This window comes from Bombina bombina, chromosome 4 (assembly GCF_027579735.1).
Source record: "Bombina bombina isolate aBomBom1 chromosome 4, aBomBom1.pri, whole genome shotgun sequence".
Lineage (NCBI taxonomy): Eukaryota > Metazoa > Chordata > Amphibia > Anura > Bombinatoridae > Bombina > Bombina bombina.
In genome coordinates this window covers 1021172701-1021195114 of record NC_069502.1, presented here as the reverse complement: position 1 = coordinate 1021195114, position 22414 = coordinate 1021172701, and the positions used below count along the sequence as shown (strand labels likewise).

The 22414-nt window shown below is 40.9% G+C and overlaps 1 protein-coding gene across 2 annotated transcripts in view; it reads right to left on the bottom strand.

Annotated features, from left to right (window-relative positions):
• KIF16B (kinesin family member 16B) overlaps positions 1–22414 on the bottom strand; it is a 999411-nt gene that overhangs the window by 460129 nt on the left and 516868 nt on the right. Inside the window, exon 18 of one of the 2 annotated variants that reach the window (XM_053712121.1) lies at positions 12559–12708. The exons of the other annotated variant lie outside the window; for it this stretch is intronic. Coding sequence (XP_053568096.1) covers positions 12559–12708 — 150 coding nt within the window. The remainder of the gene's footprint in view (positions 1–12558; positions 12709–22414) is intronic. 2 annotated transcript variants of the gene reach the window in all.

The following is a 22414-nucleotide window of genomic DNA, read 5'->3' as shown; positions in this document are numbered from 1 at the left end:
ATGTGGATTCTCAGAAAACAGACCACACACAACTAGATAAACTAATTGTATAAGGAATACAATAGAGTTTGTAGCAAAGAATTCCACAAAGTTAATATTAATATAACTCCAAGAGAGAATTGTTAGGGTTAAACACTGTTATTTTAAAAGTTCCATACCATTCATGCTATTAAATCTTTATTAATTAAACTAGGAACACACATTCATACAGTAGCAGAAGATTATTAAAAACACTTTAACCTAGTTTTTCAGTAATTATTTGTCGATTCAAATATTCATTCAGTATTGGTAAACATGGGCCCACTGATATTGTAATATAGAGTAAGCTAAGCCCTTACAATCCGAGGGCTAAATTACTTTTAAATTTTAGACATCTAATACAATGGGCACCATGATTGAGTAATCTAATACAATGGGCACCATGATTGAGTATCTATAATTATTGAATCATAATATCTAGTTTTCAACTAGGTAAGCAAGTTAAAAAAGGACAGACAGGAGAGACACGGCTACTCCTGCAGGACCCCTGACGCGCGTTTCACAGAACACTTCCTCAGAGGGGGTGCGGGCCGCTGCTACTCAGCATTATTTATGCAGCCATTTTGCCCACCTTCCGGATGTAATTGGTGCTCTTTCCATAATCATATGCATCCGATTAGCCAATATGCCTGTCAATCATTTCTACCGGTTCTTGAACATCTGACTCCCATACGTCATTGAGAGGCGTGTATTGTAGGGCGTGTCATAACAATGATCTAATCCAATCATGAAATTGCAGTAAGGGGGTGTGTACAGTCGCACTGCACTGATTGGATGATCATGTTGTGGTTTGCACGGAGCATTGATTCTGTTTTTACTTCCAATTATGTTCTCCTATTTCATATTAGCCAACTGTGAATACTTATGATATTTCAATTCTAGATCCTAAAATGAACATATGCCAATTCTCTGGGTCAGAGTAAACTAACGGTCGATAATAACCTCAAATCTCACCAACAGTGTACTAATCTATATGGTTATACATATGCAACCCCACCTTCACACAAGCAAACAGAACACCATTATATGCGCTAACATGTTACGACAATATATATGTAGAATAATATGTTCTCACATTATATTCGTAATTGTGTATTCCGGATTGGAGGGTATACCTGTCAATCATTTCAGTCAATACTCTTATGCACAGCTTGGGTGCTTCGATTATAGGGTATATCTCAACATTGCTCTTATCCAATCACGGAAGTATCTATAAGAGGTGTGTATCAGAGCATTACATTAATTGGAGGATCATGTTAAGATGTAAATAAAGCACGGGTTCATAGGTTCCTTGCGGCGATGATGATCATACTCCTTATCAACAAACATGAATAATAAGAATCATAGGATATGAATTTATTTTGTCTTGATATTTCAACTCGCATGATTGGATAGTGGATAACGTAAATAAGTTTACTATAAGAATTATAATCATTTATGTTGTTACAATTAGGTGGTCAGATTGTCATATTCATAGGGCATAAATAAATATAATGATTACACCAATGTTACAAGCTTCCTGTTTGCTTATTTTAACTTCTTAATCGTATCTTTACACCCGGTGCCGACCAGATTATCTTATGATTCTAGCACCAATGTATATACTCATTTCAACAGATAGTTAATATGCAAACTTGGCATCAGATTATATATTATACATTCAGTGTACCTCAAAACTTCCCACAACAAATTATTACCCCTAAAATAGTATTTTTAATAGTAAAGCTGATATCTGTCAGAGATTCCTAAACACATATTGTCCATGTATACATTTACATATGTTTTCCTATTATCTTGTCACAGAAAAACTTCTTTATATTGGACTATTAGGGCAGATAGAAAACATTTTTTATTAAAACTTTCGGTGACTCAAAAGTATTCATACTTTCTCTGAATCAACCATAAGTGGGAAAGATAAATTGATCTTATACATTTGTTCTATTAAATATGTTGAATTTCTTAGATTTATAAGTACACAAAAAAGTTATTTGAATCATTCATTAAATGCAGCTAAACCTTTTGGAATGAATGATTCAAATAACTTGATGATTCAAATAACTTGATGATTCAATATGACAATCTGACCACCTAATTGTAACAACATAAATGATTATAATTCTTATAGTAAACTTATTTACGTTATCCACTATCCAATCATGCGAGTTGAAATATCAAGACAAAATAAATTCATATCCTATGATTCTTATTATTCATGTTTGTTGATAAGGAGTATGATCATCATCGCCGCAAGCAACCTATGAACCCGTGCTTTATTTACATCTTAACATGATCCTCCAATTAATGTAATGCTCTGATACACACCTCTTATAGATACTTCCGTGATTGGATAAGAGCAATGTTGAGATATACCCTATAATCGAAGCACCCAAGCTGTGCATAAGAGTATTGACTGAAATGATTGACAGGTATACCCTCCAATCCGGAATACACAATTACGAATATAATGTGAGAACATATTATTCTACATATATATTGTCGTAACATGTTAGCGCATATAATGGTGTTCTGTTTGCTTGTGTGAAGGTGGGGTTGCATATGTATAACCATATAGATTAGTACACTGTTGGTGAGATTTGAGGTTATTATCGACCGTTAGTTTACTCTGACCCAGAGAATTGGCATATGTTCATTTTAGGATCTAGAATTGAAATATCATAAGTATTCACAGTTGGCTAATATGAAATAGGAGAACATAATTGGAAGTAAAAACAGAATCAATTCTCCGTGCAAACCACAACATGATCATCCAATCAGTGCAGTGCGACTGTACACACCCCCTTACTGCAATTTCATGATTGGATTAGATCATTGTTATGACACGCCCTACAATACACGCCTCTCAATGACGTATGGGAGTCAGATGTTCAAGAACCGGTAGAAATGATTGACAGGCATATTGGCTAATCGGATGCATATGATTATGGAAAGAGCACCAATTACATCCGGAAGGTGGGCAAAATGGCTGCATAAATAACGCTGAGTAGCAGCGGCCCGCACCCCCTCTGAGGAAGCGTTCTGCGAAACACGCGTCAGGGGTCCAGCAGGAGTAGCTGTGTCTCTCCTGTCTGTCCTTTTTTAACTTGCTTACCTAGTTGAAAACTAGATAACAGAATTTATGTTTACCTGATAAATTACTTTCTCCAACGGTGTGTCCGGTCCACGGCGTCATCCTTACTTGTGGGATATTCTCTTCCCCAACAGGAAATGGCAAAGAGCCCAGCAAAGCTGGTCACATGATCCCTCCTAGGCTCCGCCTACCCCAGTCATTCGACCGACGTTAAGGAGGAATATTTGCATAGGAGAAACCATATGTTACCGTGGTGACTGTAGTTAAAGAAAATAAATTATCAGACCTGATTAAAAAAACCAGGGCGGGCCGTGGACCGGACACACCGTTGGAGAAAGTAATTTATCAGGTAAACATAAATTCTGTTTTCTCCAACATAGGTGTGTCCGGTCCACGGCGTCATCCTTACTTGTGGGAACCAATACCAAAGCTTTAGGACACGGATGAAGGGAGGGAGTAAATCAGGTCACCTAAATGGAAGGCACCACGGCTTGCAAAACCTTTCTCCCAAAAATAGCCTCAGAAGAAGCAAAAGTATCAAATTTGTAAAATTTAGAAAAAGTGTGCAGTGAAGACCAAGTCGCTGCCTTACATATCTGATCAACAGAAGCCTCGTTCTTGAAGGCCCATGTGGAAGCCACAGCCCTAGTGGAGTGAGCTGTGATTCTTTCAGGAGGCTGCCGACCGGCAGTCTCATAAGCCAATCGGATAATGCTTTTAATCCAGAAGGAGAGAGAGGTAGAAGTTGCTTTTTGACCTCTCCGTTTACCAGAATAAACAACAAACAAAGACAAAGTTTGTCTGAAATCCTTAGTAGCTGCTAAGTAAAATTTGAGAGCACGAACTACATCCAAGTTGTGCAACAAACGTTCCTTCTTTGAAACTGGAAGAAAACCAGGTTTAGTACGCAAAACCACCTTATCTGCATGGAACACCAGATAAGGAGAAGAACACTGCAGAGCAGATAATTCTGAAACTCTTCTAGCAGAAGAAATTGCAACTAAAAACAAAACTTTCCAAGATAATAACTTTATATCAACGGAATGTAAGGGTTCAAACGGAACCCTCTGAAGAACTGAAAGAACTAGGTTGAGACTCCAAGGAGGAGTCAAAATTTTGTAAACAGGCTTGATTCTAACCAGAGCCTGAACAAAGGCTAGAACATCTGGCACAGCTGCCAGCTTTTTGTGAAGTAACACAGACAAGGCAGAAATCTGTCCCATCAAGGAACTTGCAGATAATCCTTTTTCCAATCCTTCTCGAAGGAAGGATAGACTCTTAGGAATCTTAACCTTGTCCCAAGGGAATCCTGCAGATTCACACCAACAGATATACCAAATTATGTGGTAATTTTTCTGGTTACAGGCTTTCAGGCCTGAACAAGAGTATTAATAACAGAATCTGAGAACCCTCGCTTTGATAAGATCAAGCGTTCAATCTCCAAGCAGTCAGCTGGAGTGGGTCGAACGGACCTAGAACAAGAAGGTCTCTCAAAGGTAGCTTCCATGGTGGAGCCGATGACATATTCACCAGATCTGCATACCAAGTCCTGCGTGGCCACGCAGGAGCTATCAAAATCACCGACGCCCTCTCCTGATTGATCCTGGCTACCAGCCTGGGGATGAGAGGAAACGGCGGGAACACATAAGCTAGTTTGAAGGTCCAAGGTGCTACTAGTGCATCCACTAGAGCCGCCTTGGGATCCCTGGATCTGTACCCGTAGTAAGGAACTCTGAAGTTCTGACGAGAGGCCATCAGATCCATGTCTGGAATGCCCCACGGTTGAGTGACTTGGGCAAAGATTTCCGGATGGAGTTCCCACTCCCCCGGATGCAATGTCTGACGACTCAGAAAATCCGCTTCCCAATTTTCCCCTCCTGGGATGTGGATAGCAGACAGGTGGCAGGAGTGAGACTCCGCCCATAGAATGATTTTGGTCACTTCTTCCATCGCTAGGGAACTCCTTGTTCCCCCTGATGGTTGATGTATGAACTTGGCCCTCGCTAGCTGAGGCCAAGCTTTGAGAGCATTGAATATCGCTCTCAGTTCCAGAATATTTATCGGTAGAAGAGATTCTACCCGAGACCAAAGACCCTGAGCTTTCAGGGATCCCCAGACCGCGCCCCAGCCCATCAGACTGGCGTCGGTCGTGACAATGACCCACTCTGGTCTGCGGAAGGTCATCCCTTGTGACAGGTTGTCCAGGGACAGCCACCAACGGAATGAGTCTCTGGTCCTCTGATTTACTTGTATCTTCGGAGACAAGTCTGAATAGTCCCCATTCCACTGACTGAGCATGAACAGTTGTAATGGTCTTAGATGAATGCGCACAAAAGGAACTATGTCCATTGCCGCTACCATCAAACCTATCACTTCCATGCACTGCGCTATGGAAGGAAGAGGAACGGAATGAAGTATCCGACAAGAGTCTAGAAGTTTTGTTTTTCTGGCTTCTGTCAGAAAAATCCTCATTTCTAAGGAGTCTATTATAGTTCCCAAGAAGGGAACCCTCGTTGACGGGGATAGAGAACTCTTTTCCACGTTCACTTTCCATCCGTGAGATCTGAGAAAGGCCAGGACAATGTCCGTGTGAGCCTTTACTTGAGGAAGGGACGACGCTCAAATCAGAATGTCGTCCAAGTAAGGTACTACAGCAATGCCCCTTGGTCTTAGCACCGCCAGAAGGGACCCTAGTACCTATGAGAAAATCCTAGGAGCAGTGGCTAATCCGAAAGAAAATGCCACGAACTGGAAATGCTTGTCCAGGAATGCAAACCTTAGGAACCGATGATGTTCCTTGTGGATAGGAATATGTAGATACGCATCCTTGAAATCCACCTTGGTCATGAATTGACCTTTCTGGATGGAAGGAAGAAGTGTTCGAATGGTTTCCATCTTGAACGATGGAACCTTGAGAAACTTGTTCAAGATCTTGAGATCTAAGATTGGTCTGAACGTTCCCTCTTTTTTGGGAACTATGAACAGATTGGAGTAGAACCCCATCCCTTGTTCTCCTAATGGAACAGGATGAATCACTCCCATTTTTAGCAGGTCTTCTACCCAATGTAAGAATGCCTGTCTTCTTATGTGGTCTGAAGACAACTGAGACCTGTGGAACCTCCCCCTTGGAGGAAGCCCCTTGAACTCCAGAGAATAACCTTGGGAGACTATTTCTAGCGCCCAAGGATCCAGAACATCTCTTGCCCAAGCCTGAGCGAAGAGAGAGAGTCTGCCCCCCACCAGATCCGGTCCCGGATCGGGGGCCCGCATTTCATGCTGTCTTGGTAGCAGTGGCAGGTTTCCTGGCCTGCTTTCCTTTGTTCCAGCCTTGCATAGGTCTCCAGGCTGGATTGGCTTGAGAAGTATTACCTTCCTGCTTAGAGGACGTAGCCCTTGGGGCTGATCCGTTTCTGCGAAAGGGACGAAACTTAGGTTTATTTTTGGTCTTGAAAAGACCTATCCTGAGGAAGGGCGTGGCCCTTGCCCCCAGTGATATCAGAGATAATCTCTTTCAAGTCAGGGCCAAAGAGTGTTTTCCCCTTGAAAGGAATGTCAAGCAATTTGTTCTTGGAAGACGCATCCGCTGCCCAAGATTTTAACCAAAGCGCTCTGCGCCACAATAGCAAACCCAGAATTTTTTCGCCGCTAACCTAGCCAATTGCAAGGTGGCGTCTAGGGTGAAAGAATTAGCCAATTTAAGAGCACGAATTCTGTCCATAATCTCCTCATAAGAAGAAGAATTACTAATAATCGCCTTTCCTAGCTCATCAAACTAGAAACACGCGGCTGCAGTGACAGGGACAATGCATGCAATTGGTTGTAGAAGGGAACCTTGCTGAACAAACATCTTTAGCAGACCTTCTAATTTTTTATCCATAGGATCTTGGAAAGCACAACTATCTTCTATGGGTATAGTGGCGCGCTTGTGTAGAGTAGAAACCGCCCCCTCGACCTTGGGGACTGTCTGCCATCAGTCCTTTCTGGGGTCGACTATAGGAAAACAATTTTATAAATATGGGGGGAGGTACTAAAGGTATACCGGGCCAGTCCCATTCTTTACTAACAATGTACGCCACCCGCTTGGATATAGGAAAAGCTTCGGGGGGCCCCGGGGCCTCTAAGAACTTTTCCATTTTACATAGTGGTTCTGGAATGACCAGATAATCACAATCATCCAAATTGGATAACACCTCCTTAAGCAGAGCGCGGAGATGTTCCAACTTAAATTTAAAAGTAATCACATCAGGTTCAGCTTGTTGAGAAATGTTTCCTGAATCTGAAATTTCTCCCTCAGACAAAACCTCCCTGGCCCCCTCAGACTGGTGTAGGGGCCCTTCAGAAACCATATCATCAGCGTTCTCATGCTCTACAGAATTTTCTAAAACAGAGCAGTCGCGCTTTCGCTGATAAGTGGGCATATTGGCTAAAATGTTTTTGATAGAATTATCCATTACAGCCGTTAAATGTTGCATAGTAAGGAGTATTGGCGCACTAGATGTACTAGGGGCCTCCTGTATGGGCAAGACTGGTGTAGACGAAGGAGGGGATGATGCAGTACCATGCTTACTCCCCTCACTTGAGGAATCATCTTGGGCATCATTTTTACTAAAATTTTTTATGACATAAAATACATATAGTTAAATGAGAAGGAACCTTGGTTTCCCCACAGTCAGAACACAATCTATCTGGTAGTTCAGACATGTTAAACAGGCATAAACTTGATAACAAAGCACAAAAAACGTTTTAAAATAAAACCGTTACTGTCACTTTAAATTTTAAACTAAACACACTTTATTACTGCAATTGCGAAAAAGTATGAAGGAATTGTTCAAAATTCACCAAAATTTCACCACAGTGTCTTAAAGCTTTAAAAGTATTGCACACCAAATTTGGAAGCTTTAACCCTTAAAATAACGGAACCGGAGCCGTTTTTATATTTAACCCCTTTACAGTCCCTGGAATCTGCTTTGCTGAGACCCAACCAAGCCCAAAGGGGAATACGATACCAAATGATGCCTTCAGAAAGACTTTTCTATGTATCAGAGCTCCACACACATGCAGCTGCATGCCATGCTGTCCTCAAAAACAAGTGCGCCATACCGGCGCGAAAATGAGGCTCTGACTATGATTAGGGAAAGCCCCTAAAGAATAAGGTGTCTAAAACAGTGCCTGCCGATATAATCATATCAAAATACCCAGAATAAATGATTCCTCAAGGCTAAATATGTGTTAATAAAGAATCGATTTAGCCCAGAAAAAGTCTACAGTCTTAATAAGCCCTTGTGAAGCCCTTATTTACTATCTTAATAAACATGGCTTACCGGATCCCATAGGGAAAATGACAGCTTCCAGCATTACATCGTCTTGTTAGAATGTGTCATACCTCAAGCAGTAAGAGACTGCACACTGTTCCCCCAACTGAAGTTAATTGCTCTCAACAGTCCTGTGTGGAACAGCCATGGATTTTAGTTACGGTGCTAAAATCATTTTCCTCATACAAACAGAAATCTTCATCTCTTTTCTGTTTCTGAGTAAATAGTACATACCAGCACTATTTTAAAATAACAAACTCTTGATTGAATAATAAAAACTACAGTTAAACACTAAAAAACTCTAAGCCATCTCCGTGGAGATGTTGCCTGTACAACGGCAAAGAGAATGACTGGGGTAGGCGGAGCCTAGGAGGGATCATGTGACCAGCTTTGCTGGGCTCTTTGCCATTTCCTGTTGGGGAAGAGAATATCCCACAAGTAAGGATGACGCCGTGGACCGGACACACCTATGTTGGAGAAATTATGATTCAATAATTATAGATACTCAATCATGGTGCCCATTGTATTAGATGTCTAAAATTTAAAAGTAATTTAGCCCTCGGATTGTAAGGGCTTAGCTTACTCTATATTATAATATCAGTGGGCCCATGTTTACCAATACTGAATGAATATTTGAATCAACAAATAATTACTGAAAAACTAGGTTAAAGTGTTTTTAATAATCTTCTGCTACTGTATGAATGTGTGTTCCTAGTTTAATTAATAAAGATTTAATAGCATGAAGGGTATGGAACTTTTAAAATAACAGTGTTTAACCCTAACAATTCTCTCTTGGAGTTATATCAATATTAACTTTGTGGAATTCTTTGCTACAAACTCTATTGTATTCCTTATACAATTAGTTTATCTAGTTGTTTGTGGTCTGTAAAATTAGTTTTCGTAAGTAAATATTAATGAAATACTTTGATTTAGAAAGCTGACTCTAGTCTAATGTTATATAATTCTGCACATAGTAACATTATTTGGAGGGTTTACTGGACCTTTAAGTGAAGTAGCGAAGGCGAGTGGACTTCTCAAGTTGAAAAGCTTGTCCGCTCGCATATTTAATGAAAAGGATTAAGCGTAACTTGAAATCCTTGCCAACAGTATTATATCCAATCATGCATCTCAACTGGTTCATCACATTATTGTCCATATGTTACATCATATTTTCAAAAGGATGCATTAGTATAATTTACTCTGTATAACACATTACATTTTTGTAATTTTATATATTAATTCCAGCATTTTTTAATTGACTAACGATTTACCAAAAGCAGTATTTGTGCAAAACTTAATTTGCTAGTTTCGGTTTCAAGAGACATTTAACTTTATTTATATATCAACGTGGTCTTAAAAAACAAAACTATTTTTAATCAATATAAACCTGTGTTATATGCTACTATTGCTGACTGGATATGCATTTGGATTGGATGTAATCTTCATAACATGCACACATTTACTTATCCATAAGGGGCTTGGATGTTGTAAACAATGGGTTACAATTGTATTTTACATATTTTTTAAAAAGATAAAGGATAGGAAGAGACCTGCTTGTAGACAACAGGACCATCCAAAATATAGTTTATAAGGTAAAACAAAATATCAGAAATCATGAGAACTACCTTAAAGAAGGAATAAGCCCATATACATGCATCTTAAAAGTGTTACTACTATAATTTGATCATTTAAGGCTTTAAAGGGATATGAAAACCAAAAATGTGATTTTAAACAACTTTCTGATTTATAAAAAGAAATTCCTGAGGAGGAAAAACCTAAGAGGATGCGCTTGGAACACAGGTTATCAAAGTAGGACCTAACACTTTATGATTGGGTTTGTACCCGTATGCATAAATAAATATAAACAGCACAGTGTTTGGTATGTGTAAAAAATTAATAATAATGACGAAAATAAATTGTGAGTAAAACAAGTGCTCAGGACAATTTGTGTATAATATTAGTGATACATTGAAATAATCAGATATCACAGATAAACAATGATATTTGTGGCGATGAGTAAAATATATAAAAAGTACTTATCAATGTCCCAAAAATTGCTGTGATGTAAAAAATAAGTGTCCAATCCTAATATGTGAACGGTGATGTGTTCAGGTGTTTGGCGTGCTCCTCTTGTGTCCCGCGGTGCGATGGGTCAGGGTGTCTAGAATGGAAGATAAACAAGGGGCGCCAACATAATGTGAATCGTTAAAACAACAAATATAAAAGTGATGTGCAAAAAACTACTCACAAGGAAAGTGGCACCTTAAATTAATAAGGTGCGATAAAGCAGGCTGACATTCAAATTCCAGCAGTCAGTACGCTGGAGGTCTCACCCAGAGGACCTGTGGAATCCAGATAGGCGTCTAGAAAGTAGCACCCACGTTTTTTAGGGCCAATGGCCGGACCAGGTGAGCTGCAAGCTGATAGGTGTTCTCCTGCTGCACTCACGTCACTGAGACTTTTCTCCAAAACTGACAGTGTCAGTGTATGAAAGGTTCCATGGTAAAAGTCCTGTTTCAAAAACAAGTGGATCGTGGAAAGAAGCAAAAATACCGGGTCGTGGTATAAAACAAACAGTATTTATTTTGCAACGCGTTTCTCAGTCTATTTCAGACCGTTTCATCAGGCATCATGATGAAACGGTCTGGAATAGACTGAGAAATGCGTTGCAAAATAACTACTGTTTGTTTTATACCACGACCCGGTATTTTTGCTTCTTTCCACGATCCACTTGTTTTTGAAACAGGACTTTTACCACGGAACCTTTCATACACTGACACTGCCAGTTTTGGAGAAAAGTCTCGGTGGCGTGAGTGCAGCAGGAGAACACCTATCAGCTTGCAGCTCACCTGATCCAGCCATTGGCCCTAAAAAACATGGGTGCTACTTTCGAGACGCCTATCTGGATTCCACAGGTCCTCTGGGCGAGACCTCCAGCGTACTGACTGCTGGAATTTGAATGTCAGCCTGCTTTATCGCACCTTATTCATTTAAGGTGCCACTTTCCTTGTGAGTAGTTTTTTGCACATCACTTTTATATTTGTTGTTTTTATTCACACTATGTTGGCGCCCCTTGCTTATCTTCCATTCTAGACAACTTTCTAATTTACTTCTATTATCATTTTTACTCATTCCCTTGGTATCTTTTGTTGAAAAGCAGGGATGTATGCTTAGGAGCTGCCTAATTTTTTTTAGCACTATATGGCAACAGTTTTACAAGATTATTATTATTATTATTATTATCATCATCATTTATTTGTATAGCGCCGCCAAATTCCGTAGCGCTGGGTACAGTGATAGGGATATACAATGACAAGGATTTGTAATTAAATACAAAACATAACAAAACTAAACAAATCTAGGAAGAGGGCCCTGCTCCGGAGCTCACAGTTTACAGGTTTAGAGTGCAGAGACATAAGGTTGGGGTAGCTTGTCTCATCAGTTGTAGTTGCAGAAATGAGTCATGCAGTTCATGTATTAGTTTGGTTCGGATGCAGGATGGAGGAGAGATGGTAAGCCTCTCTGAATAGGTGGGTTTTCAAGGAGCGTCTAAAGCTATACAAGGTTGTAAATAGTCTTATGGAGCGGGGTAGAGAGTTCCAGAGGACAGGAGCAGCACGTGCAAAGTCTTTGAGACGGGAGGGGGCCATAGATATAACAGGAGTGGAGAGACGTAGGTCAGAGGTTGATCGAAGAGGATGGGATGGGGAATAGTTCACAAAGATAGAGGATATATAGTTGGGAGTTAGACTGTCTATTGCATTGTTAGTTAGGGTTAATTCCATAAATTGTATTCTGGAGTGTATGGTGAGCCAGTGTAGAGACTGGCAGAGCGGAGCATATGATGTAGATCGACGACTTAGGTTGATGAGTCTAGCAGAAGCATTCATAATAGATTGGAGGGAGGAGAGGCAGTGTTTTGGAAGGCCATTTAGAAGTAGATTGCAATAATCAATGCGTATCAAAATGAGGGAATGTAAGTATTTTTGTCTTTTTTTGAGCAAGGAAGGGACAAATTCTGGAAATGTTGCGTACGTGTGAACGGCAGGATTTGGTAAGTGCTTGTATATGTGGGTTGAATGTGAATTCTGAGTCAAGTGTAACCCAAAGACAGCGGACCTGGGGTGAGGTGTTGAGAACCGTCAGAGAAATGTCAGGTGTTGGATGTCTCGAAGAGGGTGGAAGAAGAATTAGCTCGGTTTTGGACACATTAAGTTGGAGGTAGCGTGAAGACATCCAAGAATAAATTGCAGAGAGGCAGTTGGAAATCTGTTTGAGTAAAGAGGGAGAGATATCAGGAGAGGAAAGATAGATTTGGGTATCATAAGCATATAAGTCGCACTGGAATCCAAAGGAGGCTATACATTTTCCAAGGGAGGATGTATAGAGAGAGAAAAGCAAGGGACCCAAGACAGAGCCTTGCGTTACTCCAACTGAGAGAGGCATAGGATCACAAGATATGTTGTTAAAGGAAACTGAAAAACATAATTTATGTAAGAACTTACCTGATAAATTCATTTCTTTCATATTAGCAAGAGTCCATGAGCTAGTGACGTATGGGATATACATTCCTACCAGGAGGGGCAAAGTTTCCCAAACCTCAAAATGCCTATAAATACACCCCTCACCACACCCACAAATCAGTTTAACGAATAGCCAAGAAGTGGGGTGATAAGAAAAAAGTGTGAAAGCATAAAAAATAAGGAATTGGAATAATTGTGCTTTATACAAAAAAATCATAACCACCACAAAAAAAAAGGGTGGGCCTCATGGACTCTTGCTAATATGAAAGAAATGAATTTATCAGGTAAGTTCTTACATAAATTATGTTTTCTTTCATGTAATTAGCAAGAGTCCATTAGCTAGTGACGTATGGGATAATGACTACCCAAGATGTGGATCTTTCCACGCAAGAGTCACTAGAGAGGGAGGGATAAAATAAAGACAGCCAATTCCGCTGAAAAATAATCCACACCCAAAATAAAGTTTAAATTATAAGCAGAAGATTCAAACTGAAACAGCTGCCTGAAGTACTTTTCTACCAAAAACAGCTTCAGAAGAAGAAAACACATCAAAATGGTAGAATTTAGTAAAAGTATGCAAAGAAGACCAAGTTGCTGCTTTGCAAATCTGATCAACCGAAGCTTCATTCCTAAATGCCCAGGAAGTAGAAACTGACCTAGTAGAATGACCTGTAATCCTCTGAGGCGGAGTTTTACCCGACTCAACATAAGCATGATGAATTAAAGATTTCAACCAAGATGCCAAAGAAATGGCAGAAGCCTTCTGACCTTTCCTAGAACCGGAAAAGATAACAAATAGACTAGAAGTCTTTCGGAAATTCTTAGTAGCTTCAACATAATATTTCAAAGCTCTAACTACATCCAAAGAATGCAATGATTTCTCCTTAGAATTCTTAGGATTAGGACATAATGAAGGAACTACAATTTCTCTACTAATGTTGTTAGAATTCACAACCTTAGGTAAAAATTTAAAAGAAGTTCGCAACACCGACTTATCCTGATGAAAAATCAGAAAAGGAGACTCACAAGAAAGAGCAGATAACTCAGAAACTCTTCTGGCAGAAGAGATGGCCAAAAGGAACAAAACTTTCCAAGAAAGTAATTTAATGTCCAAAGAATGCATAGGTTCAAACGGAGGAGCTTGAAGAGCCCCCAGAACCAAATTCAAACTCCAAGGAGGAGAAATTGACTTAATGACAGGTTTTATACGAACCAAAGCTTGTACAAAACAATGAATATCAGGAAGATTAGCAATCTTTCTGTGAAAAAGAACAGAAAGAGCAGAGATTTGTCCTTTCAAGGAACTTGCAGACAAACCTTTATCCAAACCATCCTGAAGAAACTGTAAAATTCTCGGAATTCTAAAAGAATGCCAGGAAAAATGATGAGAAAGACACCAAGAAATATAAGTCTTCCAGACTCTATAATATATCTCCCTAGATACAGATTTACGAGCCTGTAACATAGTATTAATCACAGAGTCAGAGAAACCTCTTTGACTAAGAAACAAGCGTTCAATCTCCATACCTTTAAATTTAAGGATTTGAGATCCTGATGGAAAAAAGGACCTTGTGACAGAAGGTCTGGTCTTAACGGAAGAGTCCACGGTTGGCAAGAGGCCATCCGGACAAGATCCGCATACCAAAACCTGTGAGGCCATGCTGGAGCCACCAGCAGAACAAACGAGCATTCCTTCAGAATCTTGGAGATTACTCTTGGAATAAGAACTAGAGGCGGAAAGATATAGGCAGGATGATACTTCCAAGGAAGTGACAACGCATCCACTGCTTCCGCTTGAGGATCCCTGGATCTGGACAGATACCTGGGAAGTTTCTTGTTTAGATGAGAAGCCATCAGATCTATTTCTGGAAGACCCCACATTTGAACAATCTGAAGAAATACCTCTGGGTGAAGAGACCATTCGCCCAGATGTAATGTTTGGCGGCTGAGATAATCCGCTTCCCAATTGTCTATACCTGGGATATGAACCGCAGAAACTAGACAGGAGCTGGATTCCGCCCATACCAGAATACGAGATACTTCTTTCATAGCCAGAGGACTGTGCGTCCCTCCTTGATGATTGATGTATGCCACAGTTGTGACATTGTCTGTCTGAAAACAAATGAATGATTCTCTCTTTAGAAGAGGCCAAGACTGAAGAGCTCTGAAAATTGCACGGAGTTCCAAAATATTGATCGGTAATCTCACCTCCTGAGATTCCCAAACCCCTTGTGCTGTCAGAGACCCCCAAACAGCTCCCCAACCTGTCAGACTTGCATCTGTTGAAATTACAGTCCAGGTCGGAAGAACAAAAGAAGCCCCCTGAACTAAACGATGGTGATCTGTCCACCACGTCAGAGAGTGTCGTACAATCGTTTTTAAAGATATTAATTGAGATATCTTTGTGTAATCCCTGCACCACTGGTTCAGCATACAGAGCTGAAGAGGTCGCATGTGAAAACGAGCAAAGGGGATCGCGTCCGATGCTGCAGTCATAAGACCTAGAATTTCCATGCATAAAGCTACCGAAGGGAATGATTGTGACTGAAGGTTTCGACAAGCTGATATCAACTTTAGACGTCTCTTGTCTGTCAAAGACAGAGTCATGGACAATGAATCTATCTGGAAACCTAAAAAGGTTACCCTTGTCTGAGGAATCAATGAACTTTTTGGTAAATTGATCCTCCAACCATGATCTTGAAGAAACAACACAAGTCGATTCGTATGAGATTCTGCTAAATGTGAAGACTGAGCAAGTACCAAGATATCGTCCAAATAAGGAAATACCACAATACCCTGTTCTCTGATTACAGACAGAAGGGCACCGAGAACCTTTGTAAAAATTCTTGGTGCTGTAGCTAGGCCAAACGGTAGAGCCACAAACTGGTAATGCTTGTCTAGGAAAGAGAATCTCAGAAACTGATAGTGATCTGGATGAATCGGAATATGCAGATATGCATCCTGTAAATCTATTGTGGACATATAATGCTCTTGCTGAACAAAAGGCAGGATAGTCCTTACAGTTACCATTTTGAATGTTGGTATCCTTACATAACGATTCAATATTTTTAGATCCAGAACTGGTCTGAAGGAATTCTCCTTCTTTGGTACAATGAAAAGATTTGAATAAAAACATAATTTATGCTTACCTGATAAATTCCTTTCTTCTGTAGTGTGATCAGTCCACGGGTCATCATTACTTGTGGGATATTAACTGCTCCCCTACAGGAAGTGCAAGAGGATTCACCCAGCAGAGTTGCTATATAGCTCCTCCCCTCTACGTCACCTCCAGTCATTCGACCAAGGACCAACGAGAAAGGAGAAGCCAAGGGTGTAGTGGTGACTGGAGTATAATTTAAAAAATATTTACCTGCCTTAAAAAACAGGGCGGGCCGTGGACTGATCACACTACAGAAGAAAGGAATTTATCAGGTAAGCATAAATTATGTTTTCTTCTGTTAAGTGTGATCAGTCCACGGGTCATCATTACTTGTGGGATACCAATACCAAAGCAAAAGTACACGGATGACGGGAGGGATAGGCAGGCTCTTTATACAGAAGGAACCACTGCCTGAAGAACCTTTCTCCCAAAAATAGCCTCCGAGGAAGCAAAAGTGTCAAATTTGTAAAATTTGGAAAAAGTATGAAGCGAAGACCAAGTTGCAGCCTTGCAAATCTGTTCAACAGAGGCCTCATTCTTAAAGGCCCAAGTGGAAGCCACAGCTCTAGTGGAATGAACTGTAATTCTTTCAGGAGGCTGCTGTCCAGCAGTCTCATAAGCTAAACGAATTATGCTACGAAGCCAAAAAGAGAGAGAGGTAGCAGAAGCTTTTTGACCTCTCCTCTGACCAGAGTAAAGGGAAGTAAAGGGAAGACGTTTGTCGAAAATCTTTAGTTGCCTGTAAATAAAATTTAAGGGCACGAACTACATCCAGATTGTGCAAAAGACGTTCCTTCCTCGAAGAAGGATTTGGGCACAAGGATGGAACAACAATCTCCTGATTGATATTCCTGTTAGTGACTACCTTAGGTAAGAACCCAGGCTTAGTACGCAGAACTACCTTATCCGAGTGAAAAATCAAATAAGGAGAATCACAATGTAAGGCTGATAACTCAGAGACTCTTCGAGCCGAGGAAATAGCCATTAAAAATAGAACTTTCCAAGATAACAACTTTATATCAATGGAATGAAGGGGTTCAAACGGAACACCCTGTAAAACGTTAAGAACAAGGTTTAAACTCCATGGTGGAGCCACAGCTTTAAACACAGGTTTAATCCTGGCCAAAGCCTGACAAAAAGCCTGAACGTCTGGAACTTCTGACAGACGCTTGTGTAACAGAATGGACAGAGCTGAGATCTGTCCCTTTAAGGAACTAGCGGATAACCCCTTTTCTAAACCTTCGTGTAGAAAAGACAATATCCTAGGAATCCTAACCTTACTCCAAGAGTAACCTTTGGATTCGCACCAATATAGGTATTTACGCCATATTTTATGGTAAATCTTTCTGGTAACAGGCTTCCTAGCCTGTATTAAGGTATCAATAACTGACTCAGAAAAACCACGCTTTGATAAGATCAAGCGTTCAATTTCCAAGCAGTCAGCTTCAGAGAAGTTAGATTTTGATGTTTGAAAGGACCCTGAATCAGAAGGTCCTGTTTCAGAGGTAACGACCAAGGTGGACAGAATGACATGTCCACCAGATCTGTATACCAAGTCCTGCGTGGCCATGCAGGCGCTATTAGAATCACTGATGCTTTCTCCTGTTTGATTCTGGCAATCAATCGAGGAAGCATCGGGAAAGGTGGAAACACATGAGCCATCCTGAAGGTCCATGGTGCTGTCAAGGCATCTATCAGGACCGCTCCCGGATCCCTGGATCTGGACCCGTAGTGCGGAAGCTTGGCGTTCTGTCGAGACGCCATGAGATCTATCTCTGGTTTGCCCCAACGTCGAAGTATTTGGGCAAAGACCTCTGGATGAAGTTCCCACTCCCCCGGATGATAAGTCTGACGACTTAAGAAATCCGCCTCCCAGTTCTCCACTCCCGGGATGTGGATTGCAGACAGGTGGCAAGAGTGAGACTCTGCCCAGCGAATTATCTTCGATACTTCCATCATTGCTAGGGAGCTTCTTGTCCCTCCCTGATGGTTGATATAAGCTACAGTCATGATGTTGTCCGACTGGAACCTGATGAACCCCCGAGTTGCTAACTGGGGCCAAGCCAGAAGAGCATTGAGGACTGCTCTCAATTCCAGAATGTTTATTGGAAGAAGACTCTCCTCCTGATTCCATAGTCCCTGAGCCTTCAGAGAATTCCAGACAGCGCCCCAACCTAGTAGGCTGGCGTCTGTTGTTACAATTGACCAGTCTGGCCTGCTGAATGGCATTCCCCTGGACAGATGTGGCCGATAAAGCCACCATAGAAGAGAATTTCTGGTCTCTTGAATGGAATGAAGGACACGGCATGCACTTTGAAGTTTTGTTAACCTGTCCTCTGTCAGGTAAATCTTCATTTCTACAGAATCTATCAGAGTCCCCAGGAAGGGAACTCTTGTGAGTGGAAAGAGAGAACTTTTCTCTTCGTTCACTTTCCATCCATGCGACCTTAGAAATGCCAGTACTATCTCTGTATGAGATTTGGCAGTTTGAAAGCTTGAAGCTTGTATCAGTATGTCGTCTAAGTACGGAGCTACTGAAATTCCTCGCGGTCTTAGTACCGCCAGAAGAGTGCCCAGAACCTTTGTGAAGATTCTTGGAGCCGTAGCCAGTCCGAATGGAAGAGCTACAAACTGGTAATGCCTGTCTAAAAAGGCAAACCTTAGATACCGGTAATGACTTCTGTGAATCGGTATGTGAAGGTAAGCATCCTTTAAATCCACTGTGGTCAAGTACTGACCCTCTTGGATCATGGGCAAAATTGTTCGAATAGTTTCCATCTTGAACGATGGAACTCTTAGGAATTTGTTTAGGATCTTTAAATCCAAGATTGGCCTGAAGGTTCCCTCTTTTTTGGGAACTACAAACAGATTTGAGTAAAACCCTTGTCCTTGTTCCAACCGCGGAACTGGATGGATCACTCCCATTAATAAAAGATCTTGTACGCAGCGTAGAAACGCTTCCTTCTTTGTTAGGTTTGTTGACAACCTTGACAGATGAAATCTCCCTCTTGGGGGAGAGGATTTGAAGTCCAGAAGGTATCCCTGAGATATGATCTCTAACGCCCAGGGATCCTGAACATCTCTTGCCCAAGCCTGGGCGAAGAGGGAAAGTCTGCCCCCCACTAGATCCGGTCCCGGATCGGGGGCCCTCAATTCATGCTGTCTTAGGGGCAGCAGCAGGTTTTCTGGCCTGTTTGCCCCTGTTCCAGGACTGGTTAGGTTTCCAGCCTTGTCTGTAGCGAGCAACAGCTCCTTCCTGTTTTGGTGCAGAGGAAGTTGATGCTGCTCCTGCTTTGAAATTACGAAAGGAACGAAAATTGGACTGTCTAGCCTTGGCTTTGGCCTTGTCCTGAGGCAGGGCATGACCTTTACCTCCTGTAATGTCATCAATAATCTCTTTCAAGCCGGGCCCGAATAAGGTCTGCCCTTTGAAAGGAATATTAAGCAATTTAGATTTAGACGTAACATCAGCTGACCAGGATTTTAGCCACAGAGCTCTGCGTGCCTGAATGGCGAATCCTGAATTTTTAGCCGCAAGTTTAGTTAAATGTACTACGGCATCTGAAATAAATGAATTAGCTAACTTAAGGAATTTAAGTTTGTGTGTGATGTCATCTAGTGTGGATGATTGAAGTGTCTCTTCCAGAGACTCAAACCAAAATGCTGCTGCAGCCGTGACAGGCGCAATACATGCAAGAGGTTGCAATATAAACCCTTGTTGAACAAACATTTTCTTAAGGTAACCCTCTAATTTTTTATCCATTGGATCTGAAAAAGCACAGCTATCCTCCACTGGGATAGTGGTACGCTTAGCTAAAGTAGAAACTGCTCCCTCCACCTTAGGGACCATTTGCCATAAGTCCCGTGTGGCGGCGTCTATTGGAAACATTTTTCTGAATATAGGAGGGGGTGAGAAAGGCACACCGGGTCTATCCCACTCCTTAGTAACAATGTCAGTAAGTCTCTTAGGTATAGGAAAAACGTCAGTACTCGTCGGTACCGCAAAATATTTATCCAACCTACACATTTTTTCTGGGATTGCAACTGTGTTACAATCATTCAGAGCCGCTAATACCTCCCCTAGTAACACACGGAGGTTCTCAAGCTTAAATTTAAAATTTGAAATGTCTGAGTCCAGTTTATTTGGATCAGAACCGTCACCCACAGAATGAAGCTCTCCGTCTTCATGTTCTGCAAACTGTGACGCAGTATCAGACATGGCCCTTGCATTATCAGCGCACTCTGTTCTCATCCCAGAGTGATCACGTTTACCTCTTAGTTCTGGTAGTTTAGCCAAAACTTCAGTCATAACAGTAGCCATATCTTGTAATGTGATTTGTAATGGCCGCCCAGATGCACTCGGCGCTACAATATCACGCACCTCCTGAGCGGGAGATGCAGGTACTGACACGTGAGGCGAGTTAGTCGGCATAACTCTCCCCTCGTTGTTTGGTGAAATATGTTCAATTTGTACAGATTGACTATTTTTTAAAGTAGCATCAATACATTTAGTATATAAATTTCTATTGGGCTCCACTTTGGCATTAACACATATAGCACAGATATCTTCCTCTGAATCAGACATGTTTAACACACTAGCAAATAAACAGCAACTTGGAAATACTTTTCAAAGTAATTTACAAATAATATGAAAACGAACTGTGCCTTTAAGAAGCACAGAAAAATATTATAACAGATAAAATAATTAAGTTATAGCATCAATCTTTGTCAGAATATACAGTTTTAGCAAAGGATTGTTCCCCTCAGCAAATGATAACTAACCCAGGCAGCAGAAAAAAAATACACAAATAAACGTTTTTTATATCACAGTCAATACAATCAGCACAGCTCTGCTGTATGATTACTTCCCTCAAAAAAGACTCTTGAGATCCCTGAACTCTGTAGAGATGAACCGGATCATGCAGGAAGAAAATGAACCTCTGACTGAGTTTTTCTGATGCATAGTGAAAGCACCAAAATGGCCCCTCCCCCACACACATAACAGTGAGAGGGATCAGTGAACTGCTCTAATTTAAATCAAAACTATTGCCAAGTGGAAAAAAAGTGCCCAAAACATTTTTTCACCCAGTACCTCAGAGAAAAAAACGTTTTTACATGCCAGCAAAAAAACATTTTACCTCAATAATTAATTGTCATTTAAAACCTATTGCAAGTCCCTGCAAAATAGGTTAAGTCTATGTATACAGTTTAAAAGCCAGAGAAGTACCATTTCCCAGAAAACTGAAGTGTAAAATATACATACATGACAGCCTGATATCAGCTACATCTACTGCATTCAAGGCTGAGTTTACATTATAACGGTATGGCAGGATTTTCTCATCAATTCCATGTCAGAAAATAATAAACTGCTACATACCTCTTTGCAGATTAATCTGCCTGCTGTCCCCTGATCTGAAGTTTACCTCACTCCTCAGATGGCCGAGAAACAGCAATATGATCTTAACTACTCCGGCTAAAATCATAGAAAAACTCAGGTAGATTCTTCTTCAAATTCTACCAGAGAAGGAATAACACACTCCGGTGCTATTATAAAATAACAAACTTTTGATTGAAGATATAAAAACTAAATATATCACCATAGTCCTCTCACACATCCTATCTAGTCGTTGGGTGCAAGAGAATGACTGGAGGTGACGTAGAGGGGAGGAGCTATATAGCAACTCTGCTGGGTGAATCCTCTTGCACTTCCTGTAGGGGAGCAGTTAATATCCCACAAGTAATGATGACCCGTGGACTGATCACACTTAACAGAAGAAACCCCAGCCCCTGTTCCAGAACTGGAACTGGCATAATTACTCCAGCCAACTCTAGATCTGAAACACATTTCAGAAATGCTTGAGCCTTCGCTAGGTTTACTGGGACACGGGAAAGAAAAAATCTCTTTGCAGGAGGCCTTATCTTGAAGCCAATTCTGTACCCTTCTGAAACAATGTTCTGAATCCAGAGATTGTGAACGGAATTGAACCAAATTTCTTTGAAAAAACGTAATCTGCCCCCTACCAGCTGAGCTGGAATGAGGGCCACACCTTCATGTGGACTTGGAAGCTGGCTTTGGTTTTCTAAAAGGCTTGGATTTATTCCAGACTGGAGATGGTTTCCAAACGAATACCGCTCCTGAGGATGAAGGATCAGGCTTTTGTTCCTTGCTGTGACGAAAGGAACGAAAGCGATTATTAGACCTAAATTTACCTTTAGATTTTTTATCCTGTGGTAAAAAAGTTCCTTTCCCTCCAGTAACAGTTGAGATAATAGAATCCAACTGAGAACCAAA